The sequence below is a fragment of the Petaurus breviceps genome, unplaced genomic scaffold, assembly GCF_028583685.1.
Source record: "Petaurus breviceps papuanus isolate PSGF00001 unplaced genomic scaffold, PetGlider_PUasm1.0 90734, whole genome shotgun sequence".
NCBI lineage: Eukaryota > Metazoa > Chordata > Mammalia > Diprotodontia > Petauridae > Petaurus > Petaurus breviceps.
In genome coordinates, this window is record NW_027187327.1 from 12,693,674 (window position 1) to 12,705,501 (window position 11,828).

The window sequence follows — 11,828 nt, forward strand, 5'->3', positions numbered from 1 at the left end:
GCCCCTGGCAGTCCTCAGCAGGAGTCCTAACTCAAAAAAAAAAAAAAGGCAACCGCCGCCAACTGCCAACCGCAGGACCGTTAGCTCAGCTTTTCACTTTCTCTTGCTCTGCTATGTCAGCACGTCCGTGGGGCATGGGAGATCTTTAAATCCCATAACCCTTACACTGCTTTTGATAGACTTAGCCCTTCTCAGCAATTTAAGGACCTAAACAGTTCCAAAGGACTCATTGTAGTAAATGCCATCCACATCCAGAGGAAGAACTATGGAGTTGGAATGCAGAGTGAACCAGACTATTTTCTTTTTTGTTTTATTTTTTTTCTTTTTCATGGTCTCTCATTCATTATAATTCTTCTAAGCAACATGACAAATATGAAAATGTGTTTAATAGGAATGTATATGTAGAGCCATATCATATTGCATGCCATCTTCAGGAGGGAGGGGGAGAAAATTAAAAACTTATGGAAATGAATGTTGAAAACTAAAAATAAATAAATAAAAATTTTAAAATAAGGCAAATTAAACTTAAAATTATATTATGTATGCATAGTTTTTTTTTTTTTTTCTGGAGACCTGATTGTTGAGTATTTACTATCATATCCTTGGGAACACACCACAGAGTCAGGTAGGAAAGGGAGAATAGAGAAGGGGAAGTAGGCATGGCCTGGAGAGAAGTCTCTGGATGCTCCTTGGCTGGGAAACACATATCAGACCTTCCTGCACCTATCGCTGCCACTTATACGCAAAGGTGACCACAGATTTGATGCATAAATTTGGAGAATTCTCCCTTCCAAATGACAGTCGTACAGACTACTTGTGGCCAACCTGTGGTAGCTCATATTGATATGATCAGCCACGGCTGGACATACTGTACACTGACCTGACATCATGATGTTTCCTTGGTCCCCTTTGAGCATGAAGGACAAACAACAATGAAACAACAGAATGGCGGCAAGTGCTGCACAGAAAAGAGTGTTTTCTGTAAAGCCTCTTCCCTTCAGCACTCATAGACACAGTTCAGATTCCAGACCTGCTACTTACTGCCTTGCATAACCTTGGACAAATTACTTTACCATTTTATAGAGAAATAAACAGATTCAGAGATATTAGACTAGGGAATCTCTCGGGTCTCTTCCATTTCTAAATATAATGATCTTTTCAGTTCCAGACACCCCTAAGCAACTGTCCTTATCAGTAGAGGGAAGAAATCCTTTGAGTATTCTTAATTCTCAGATTGGTAATGTGAAGTTCAAACAAAAAGGTGAAGCCATTAGAAATGTGAGCTACTTTAACATGGTCCAGAGACCATGTTTTCAATTTTCTTCACATAGCTAGCACTTAGTACAGTGCCTGGAACACAGTAAGTGCTTAATAAATGCTTGTTTACTGACCTGTTCCATCTAGTTACTCTTTCATTGTAATCGTCTAAGTAAAATAAGGGTTCCTTAAGATCTAAGAGTTGCCATATGACATCTGAGACCCCAGGCTGACAGGATCTATCAATAGATAGTGAACAGTGCACTCAGTCTTTGCTGCATTTTCCTGAGACTTGATGGTTGAATGATCATAGATTTAGTACTGAAATTCCTTTCAAAAGTCATTTAGTTCAATCCCTCATTTTTCAGATGAGAAAACTGAGGCATAGAAAGGTTAAGGGACTTTCCCAGGTCACAGGGAATAAATGGCAGAGGCAGTAAGAAGGCAAAAAAGTAATAATAAAGTCTTGCATTTATGTAGTGTATTACTATTATAAGTATTTTTAATACCACCATAAGCTGACTAAGCAATCTATTATGTTCATTTTTTATTGTTCTGTCCACCTGGAAAAACTTGTCTTCAGAACAGTAGCTTACATGTTTATGGTCCTGGTGCTTCATCAGGTTTGTTGTTCAGTTGTTTCGGTCATTCCCAGCTCTTTGTGCCCACGTTTGGCGTTTTCTTGGCAAAGATACTGGAGTGGTTTGCCATTTCCTTCTCCAGTTCATTATACAGATGAGCAAATTGAGGCAAACAGGGCTAAGTGACTTGTCCGGGGTCAAACAGCTAGTAAATGTCCGGGGCCATATTTGAATTCAGGAATGAGTCTTCCCAACTCCACGCCTGGCACTCTATTGTACCACCTAGCTGCCCCCTCTCAGGCATAGAGAAGTGTAAGCACTGCTTGGATCTGCTAACCTGGAAGTGCTTCAAGTAAGGGACTGGTGATTGACTAGGTGTTTGCCATTCATTCTAAGATTTGTCCAAGTTTCTAACATCAATGCAAAGAGGCTAATTACTAGGATGGATACATGGTGATGAATTTTCTTGGCCACAATTACTTAATTTGTTAAAAATATTTTTTGTTTTTATATCACCTTTATTTTTAGATATATCTTTCTTTCCCTTTCCTAAACAGAGAGCTATGCATTGTAACAAAGAAAAAAAAAAGAGGAAACAACAACAAAAAAAAGTTTAGTAAAACTCACCAGGATGTCTTTCAAGTGTTGTATATGTGATGTTCCACACCCAGTTTCCTGTCTGTGCAAAGAAGAGAGGGAGGGAGGTGCATTTTTTCACCTCTTCTGCCAAACTTAGACATCCTTAATTAAATGGCATACTTCCCTCCCATTCTGAACCATTTCCATTATTGCAATTTTATGTGTTTTTCCTGGTCCTTATTACTTTATTCTGCATAATTTCATGAGTCTTCCCATACTTCTCAGAATCCTTCATATTCATTTCTTTTTTCTTTTGTCTTTTGGAGGGCAATTGGGGTTAAGTAACTTGCCCAAGGTTACATGGCTAGTGTTTTTGTGTGGGTGTTAAGTGTCTGATGTCAGAACCGAACTTGGGTCCTCCTGACTCCAGGGCCGGCACTTTATTCACTGCGCCACCTAGCTACCCCCACATTCATAATTTCTTAAGGGATATTAATTCCATTATATCCACATACTACAATTTGTTTAGCTATTCCCCATTCAATAGGCATTTACTGTTTCTAGTTCCTTCTCACCACAAAAAGTGCTATTAATGAATATTTTGTTGCATATGAGATCTTTTCTGTCTGATGCTTTTGTGGGATCTCTGGGTCAAAGGATATGGACATTTCAAGTCATTTTTAAAAAGCACAATTCCAAACTGCTTTCTAGAATGGACTACTTCATAACTCTACCAGCAGTATATTAGTCTGATCACAGGAACTACTGAAAACCTATTAAATTGCTGGGAAGTTCTCTGTCAAAATGGAAACTGAGTTTTCAAATGGACATATCATTAATAATTATTTATGGACTTTACCTGAATGAGGTCTAGTTCACAGCAACGTTAATAATTCAAGGGTTAGTTAACTATCTTGTTAGGTTATCCCTGCCCTGATTCCTTCTATTTTCCTCCTTTGGCATGTCTAGCTGAACTTCTCATGACTTATTAGCAGTTCTGCCTTGGGGATAGTAAGAGGAAAAAAAAATGGAAAATTCAAATCTTGTTCTCCATTTTTAAAGGACTGGCAAATTTCAGAGTAGAAATTAGATTGGACTTGAGACTTGAGGATTACTGTGGATTTGAACTATTTTTACTATCTTTGTAACAAATTTCTGGGAATATTTAGGAATTGATTTTTAAGTATTTATGAAATTTATATTTTATGAAAATGAAATTCAGAACTAGTTCTATTCTAGTTTATTCTTTTACCCATTCTTGTCTCCCTATTAGTTGAATATGGTTAATGACATTATTAGATTATTAAATGCCTATCCATGTGCCTGGTACTGATAACTTTTTCCCCCTATTCTAAAAGGTTATTGTAAGAACTAAGGAATATTTGAAATGAAAGTTAAGGCTGCTTTCAAGACATGTCTACATACAATTTCTGCTTACATACAAACTGCCACATTTCTTCTTTTCCTCACCTTTTCATTGTCTCATAGAAACAGGTGAATATTCTTACCTATGGACCACCTTGTGTTTGCTCCTTTACTACCACTAGGACCCCACTTTGGAAAATCCCAGTAGACTAAATGGTAGAATCTGGTTGGGAAGGAATCCCTACTCTTTGGGTGGATCAAAGTGCAATAGAAAGCAATACTAGGCCTATCATTCCCTCAGAGGGTGGAAGACATAGGTTATGGAAGCAAAAGGGTCCCCCATCCTCCCCCCCATATAAAAGCTTGTTACTATGCAGTGGGATGCCCATTGTAGCTTTATCCTAGGAGGCACTCTTACTCTGAGTCCAGTATTTCCGGTGATCATAAGGTCTTTAGAAGCTGGGACTTTAGACATCAGAAACGTCAGAGAAAAGTGAGGCCCAGAGAATTAAACTAACTTTCCCAAGGTCACGCATGTAAGTGACTGAAGTGGGATTTACGCCCAAGTCTTCCTGACTCCATGTCCAGGTACCCCTCTATTCTATAACTATTCCCCTGTGAAGTCTTCCCCTCATCTACTGCTCAGTTCCCCCCTAATGCAGATTGCTTTACAAAGCAGTGTTATTCTGTATCCAATATCCAAACTAAGCCTATGTGTAAAGGATAAGATGAAGAGGTCTCCTGCATTCGGAAACATGTTGGACTTTTAATTTTCCTTCTAATTCTTAAGGTTTTGTGCCTTTTATTGTTAAAGAACAACTGTCTTTGGAGATAGCTGTACACAAGGATTCTGACCATTGTAATAGAAGACAAGGGCACATCTTGGGAGAATATATTTGGCACTCCATGGAGTCCTAAGTGCACAACCTTGGTAGAAGTACAAAGTTTTAGCTACTGATTTTTGGCTTTTTCTGAGAACCGGGTCATTAAATGAAATGGTTGAAAGCGCTGCCAATCATTAATTACTTGGCTATCACTTGAGCTTAAAATTCTAATTTAAAATATGGGTTTCCTCTTCATAAATGTAATTTATATGTTAAATACACTTACAATATTTTTCAGTTGTTTCTGCTTTTTATTTTATATTTTTCAATGTTAACTTTCATGCCTGGCAAATTCCCCACTACTTAGCAGTGGCACGTGGTATATTCAGGAAATTAAGAGTTCAGCAATCTTCTGCCACAAACTAATCATTGTGGCAAGAAGGGTATACGGAATTTTTATGGAGTAGTTGATGTTGAGTGAAGTGATCACAGGGATTTCTGTGGATTTTCATAAGACAGTTGTGGTCTAAATATAGCAACATATAACATCTTGTACCATTATTAGACTAGCAGCACCTGGAAGATAGGGTGGCTTTTGTTGTTTTGAGAAATTTTACACAAGTGATCTAACATTTAAGTATTTTAAAATATTTTAAGTCATGTTAAAAGCAGTTTCGTGTCTCCTACAACAAAGTGGCACAGAAGTGCAATGCCTTGAGTCAAAAAGAAATTTAAAAACTGGAGGTGACTTAGAGGTTCTAGGATTGTCCAAAAAAAGGGCGATTCTCAAGCATTTCTCAGAGAATAGGGCACTTCAGTAAGGAGCAACACTATATCCCTTTTTTCCTGAAAAGAAAGGAACTGAGTTCAAGAACAGAATTTTTTTCTGGGACAGTGCCAGAGATCTGAATTACTACCCTTCAGACAAAGGAGTAAATTACAACATAAGTCTTATTCTATACCTCCCAAGGTAGTACCTGAGGTAGCTAGCCTGTGTGTCCCAGGTTCAGACTGGGAAAGCCTGATGCCAAAATCGTCCTGACCTTCTGTGGCAATGAAAGTTTGTTGCTGTTCAGCTGTGTCTGACTCTTCATGATCCAATTTGGGGTTTTCTTGGCAAAAATACCAGAGTAGTTTGCCATGTCCTTCTCCAGCTCATTTTACAGATGAGGAGCTGAGGCAGACAGGGTTAAATGATTTGCCCAGGATGACAGTAAGTGTTTGATAAAGGTTTTGAACTCGAAGAAAATGAGTCTTCCTAACTCCTGGCCTGGCACTCTATCCACTTCGCTACCTATCTGCCCAATAAAAAAGTAGTAGGAGTGTGGTCTTTTTCGCCAAATGTATGATTAGAAATGAAACTTGTTGCTGGTGGTTTTGCAATGGTTTCTCATGTTAAGAAATGATGAAACTGCTAATTTCCTTGAAAAATCTATTACAAAATAGCAAATGACTACATGCTGTTGCTTCCCTAAGATTGCATAATATGAATACCATATTTTAAGAGAAATTAATAAGCATCAAGGTGATTTCTGATCTCCCTAGTTTAAAAGGAAACCTAAATGCTCAGAAGCAGCTAGTGTGTGCTACACATAAAATAGGGATATAGTGAATAATGGATAAGGAATCTGTTTGGAAGTAGTTAAAGACCAATTTTTCTCAGCAGCAGCAGCAGATGCCAGCATCATAGATAGAGAGGAGTCCCAGCTGGGACACAGCCCGAGATCTTGAGTTGCCCTGTTTATATTCCCTCTCCCACTAGCGATGTGGGAATGCCACAAATTAGGGGCGTTACATAAGTGGGGGGAAAAGGAAGAAAAATGGAATTTCCCCTGTTATCTCACTATGCTATTTAGCTACGTCTTTTTTCCTTTGGGAGAAAAAAGATCTACTTGTCTCTTTCTAGTCCCATTATATCAACTGAATTCAGCCCAATACTTTCTGTTAGTGTTTTAAGATTCAAATCCCAAGTTATCTAGTGATTTTGAAACTGCCTTTTTGACTAGCTTAAAAACCAAAATATGCTGTACTTCATAAAAGGTTGGAAGATTCAGATGTTTAATATTCTCTGATGAAATTTACCTAGTGAAACCAACTCAGATTTTTTTTTAGGTTCAATTCTATGCTGAGCCCAGGGTTTGTTTTATTACTATACTAAATTGGGCATAAAACATGTAGGTTATACAAATAAGCTCACCTAATTCAACATTTTGCAATCAATATCCTACGTAAATAGTTTCTTTTCTTTTTCCCCCTTTATTAAGTCAAGCACTGAGTCTCTTTTCCTCCTACTTAATCTTTCCTCTGTTCAACAAACAAAAATGAGAAGGAAAAAACAAAATCCTTCCAAAAGAGAAGCAAATTTCTTTTTTCTTTTGCTTTTTGGAGGGGGGAAGGCAGGGCAATTGGGGTCGAGTGACTTGCCCAAGGTCACACGGCCAGTAAGTGTTAAGTGTCTGAGGCCATATTTGAACTCAGGTCCTCCTGACTCCAGGGCAGGTGCTCTATTCACTGGGCAACTTAGCTGCCCCTGAGAAGCAAATTTTTCAAGGGACCAATGTTAAAAAATGCATGTCTCATTAGGCAATTTCAGTCTCATCATTCTTTTAAGAAGTGGATAACATGCTTCATCTTCAGTCCTCTGGAACTATGATTTGTCACTGCCTTGATAGTGCTCTAGAGTCTTTTGAAGTTGTTTTTCTCGATTATGTTGCTGACATTGTATAAACTCTTCACACCGCAGTGATTCACACAAGTCTCCCCATTTTTTTGAATACTTTCCTCTAATAACTATTTCTTTAAAAACATAATTGAAGTTACTTGAGAGGGTATTTTTTGGTTCTTCTCTTGAAATCGATGAAAATTCCACAATGATCTATTAAAGTATATACATTACACTTTGATGGCTGTTAGGCATATTATCAATTAGTTTATCTTGTTGTATATATTCCTTTAAGAAATTGGTTCAGCAGTCCTTCAGAAACACTTCTATAAATAAAATGCTATAATTCTATCTTTTTTTTTTGGCCTTTTGCCTTTTGAAGGGCAATTGGGGTTAAGTAACTTGCCCAAGGTTACACAGCTAGTTTTTTTGTGTGGGTGTAAAGTGTCTGAGGCTGGAACCGAACTCGGGTCCTCCTGACTCCGGGCCGGCGCTTTACTCACTGTACCACCTAGCCACCCCCTATAATTCTATCTTTTGAAGTCTGTCTGTGTCACTTAAGTATCGATTATTTAGAGAGAGTTTATCTACAGATTCCTCTTTTTGCTTAGTGGTCTTTACAAATCTCAGAAGATTAACAATGGCAGCAGGAGTCATCCCAGGTATTCGACTAGCAGCTCCAATCTAAAAAATTAAAAGAGTAAATACACTTAAAAGCCATGATCATAACTGTTGTGCTTTAAGGTTTGCAAAGTACTTATTATTAGGATTAATTATGAATAATAATTATTAACTATTCTTCTGTTTACTCTTCACAACAATCCTTGAAGGTAAGTTCTATTCTCTTCAATTTACAGATGAATAAGGTGGGGCAGAGAGGTTAAGACTTGTCTGGGATCAAACAGGTGGTAAATATGTGAGGCTGGATTTGAACACAGATCTTTCCAATACCAGGTCTAGGACTGTATGCCTTACAGTGATATCCCTAATTCCATTGTGAAAAGAGGAACTACCAACTAAATACACTTCTCCAACCATGTACAATTAATTGCTTAGAGGCAGTTATAACAAACACTAATAATGCAGAAGTTAAAAACTTTAGAATGAACTTGCTAACAATAATATCTGATACTTAACATTTGCAAAATTAGCTATATAGGACATAAATAGACATGATTCCATTTTAGAGAAAGATAAATGGTCACAAAAATGTCCGAGCTAGGATTAGATAGTTGTTTCTTCATATGATATGAAAACTAGGACAGCGAGAATGGGCTTAGTGGCGTTAGTGTCCTCCATTTTGCTCTGTTTAGCCTTATCTAATATATTTCAAACTATGTGAAGGAAGATGTCATGTACTTCACAAGTCTAACATATAGTAGATAGGTTAAAAAACATTAGATCTGCAGAAAATGTCATCACTTCATAAAATTCAGAGCACTGGCAGTGATTACATTTATCAAAGTCTATCTCTTTCTAGCATACTTCATATATTCCCTTTTTCAGTAAGCTAAAGAAAAAAGTTTGCCTATGATAAACCCTCTCTAGAGCAGCTGACTGGTGTGGGGACCCAAATAGCACCCATAATATTCCTGAGTGTTCCTCAATAAGATTAAAATGTAAATGGGAAATATTTAACAAAATAAATAGAAATACAATACAAAATAGATAAAATCAGGTTTTCTTTTCTTTTTTCTGCTTTTTAGAGGGGGGAGGGCAGGGCAATTGGGGTTAAGTGACTTGCCCAAGGTCACACGGCTAGTTAGTGTTAAGTGTCTGAGGCTGGATTTGAACTCGGGTCCTCCTGACTGCAGGGCTGGTGCTCTATTCACTGCGCCACCTAGCCTCCCCTGAAATCAGGTTTTCTAAGTCAGTTTCCATTTGAGTTTGACACCATTGCTCTAGAGTTTTCCTCCTAGGAAAATATAACCAAAAGTTAACAGAAAGGCTAGGTAGGGTTTATTACATAGTACTTGATTTCAGTGATTGGCAGCTGGGGGGGAGGAGGGAAGGAAGGAGAAGATGCAAGGGACAGAACTTGTGATTTCACTGTTACAGTGAGCGCCTGGGGAGAAAATGTATGAATGCTAAAGCAGGTCAACATCTATTTTGAAACTTTATGGAGTTGCCTGGGGGGCACCTGGAGATGAAGTGACTAGGGTCACAAAGCCCATATATTTGGGAAATAGGACTTAAATCTATCCAGGACTTCTTGACTCTGAGATCTTAGGTCTTATCCACTACTCCATACTGCCCTTCATTTGAAATTACTAATCAATAATTATTACTAAGAATAATTCTATGCCTTTCATAGTCCATCCTCTCAAATGAGATTTCCATACAGATATAAGATCACAGCAATTAAAACTTTAAAGGACCTTAGAAGTGAAGGTCCAACCTCTTATTTTATAAATGAAGAACACAAAGCTCAAAGAACTGAGGTAACTTGCTGTAGGTCATACAAAGGGTAATATGCAGGACCTGGAGCTCCTAAACCAAAAGCCACTGTTCTTCCCATGTCTCTTCTCATTAGATTCTTTTTAGGCCCTGAATACAAATTATTTTGAAGAGATGACACATAACACTGTTGTCCTTGATAAAAATCATACTTAAACCATAATTCTTGACTAGAAGTTCTTTGTTCAAGTCTCTGCCACACAAAAATAAAGGAACTCAAAAAAACCCTGACAAAGCCCCAGACATCCTAATACTCATGACAAAATTAAAGTTCAGTTTCCTCATACATGTCACAGTCCTCTCACGTGTCACTTACTGTTTGTGGGCGACTGGAATGTAGCTTCTCTCGAACTTCTTGGGACAAGGAAACATCTCTGACAGTCAAATAGTCAAGATCTTTTGGGAGCTGAAGGGCTTCATCTCGTTGAACTTCCTCTATTTCCTGTTGTTGAAGAATCAGACTTAATTCGTAAGTGGCTGGTGAAGAAGAAAAGTAGAAAAGTTATGTTCCATTATGTACAGATATTCTAGATATTCTGCATATCGTCCTCATTTAAAAAGAAAACTGGAATCAAAACTAAAACTCAATAAAGATTTCTAAAGATAGATTTTATTTAAATGCAAAGACTTGGTGTATCTAGTCCCTCAATTTATATTCCAGAGTCTTGAGTTTCACTATGAATCAATGTTTTTACAATAATGATCCATATAAAAGAAGCCTAAAATGAATTTTTGATGAGCAGAACCTGCCCATCTCTAAAGGCTGTGCTAAAGGTACAATTCACCAATTATTCTAATACTCTAAATTAGCAGCTAACATACATATATTTTTGAAGCTACCAATCAATCAATTAATCAATATGTATTAGACACTGTGCTAACTGCTGGACATACTTGGAACATCTTAAAAAATTAAAAAAGTGAAATAAAAGGACCTTTTGCTTGTTCCATAGACAACAAGGGAAAGGGCTGGTAACTAGACCAGTTTTTAAATTCAGTATTAGGATGGGAAAAGACAAATTCTGGCTGGAAACATTTAGTGGTAACAGTGAGTAGACTAATTTTCTCCTGAAATCTAGGAATAAGTGCAATCACCAGTCTAGAAAGAGAAAGCTTAGAAATTACACTGATGAAAAGCTTCCAAACCAAAAATTTGTCACAGTAAGTACCTTTTTTCCTTCTGGAAGTATAAATTTGGAAAACCTATTAAGTCCAACTTATTGGTAGATCTCTATTAACCAAAGAAGAGAATTCATCTCCAAAAAAACTAGTGCTTTGATATCATAATGAAGATAAAAGTTTGGATGCTATCTGTCCCTACCACTAAATTGGGTAAGTAAAATGTGAGGATGTTATGTGTGTATACATTCGAAACAAATATATAGTGATTAAGGAGAAGATACTAAGATTTCCCTTAGTATCTAGAAGTAGCATGGAGGGGAATACTGGATTTGTATTCTAGTTTTGGCTCTTCTAACTCATTTTCTGTAACTGCTCTGGATAAGGCCCCAGGATTTTCATGGAGGTGGTATTCATCATTTCTCTTCTGGACTACTGCAATAAACTAAAATGAGGGATTTGGAGAAGATAACATCTAAACATAATCCAATGACAGATCCATATTACATAGCACCACAGGTCCTCAAAATTTTGAGCAGTGAATATCGTATGAAGAGGGTATGCTAAGATCCAGAGGCATGGTAATGGCAAGACTGCTGAATGTGATCTAAACAGCTGAGTGAGTTTTAACTTTATTATATTATCACATTACGTTGGGCCATGCAATAAACACCAATGAATCACAAAACCTTGTAAGATTATGGGAATAACACTAGGGCCAGAAGCTGCCTTCAGTCAATATGTATTTATTAAACATCTATTGCCAGGAATTGTGCTAAGTGCCTGGGGAAACAAAGGAAAAGTGAAAAATCAGTCTGTACCCTCAAGGAGCTTGGGAAAATGACATACATACTTTACCTTCTATTTTCAGTCTGTTCATTAGTTCTCGACATTCAGTAAACTTTGTCAAGGGTTCTGGAAGAACCTTTGCTAACACTGCCATGTCAACTTCTTCATATTTCAAAATATCCAGAGCACTGCAAA

The 11,828-nt window shown here is 37.4% G+C and overlaps 1 protein-coding gene across 1 annotated transcript in view; it reads right to left on the reverse strand.

Moving 5' to 3' along the window:
- Positions 1-1,710: 1,710 nt before the first annotated feature.
- MTO1 (mitochondrial tRNA translation optimization 1) overlaps positions 1,711-11,828 on the reverse strand; it is a 40,070-nt gene continuing 29,952 nt past the window's right edge. The window contains exons 10-12 of the mRNA XM_069067026.1: positions 11,703-11,821; positions 10,042-10,202; positions 1,711-7,952 (exon numbers count right to left, since the gene is read on the reverse strand). Coding sequence (XP_068923127.1) covers positions 7,791-7,952; positions 10,042-10,202; positions 11,703-11,821 — 442 coding nt within the window. The 3' untranslated portion in view covers positions 1,711-7,790. The remainder of the gene's footprint in view (positions 7,953-10,041; positions 10,203-11,702; positions 11,822-11,828) is intronic.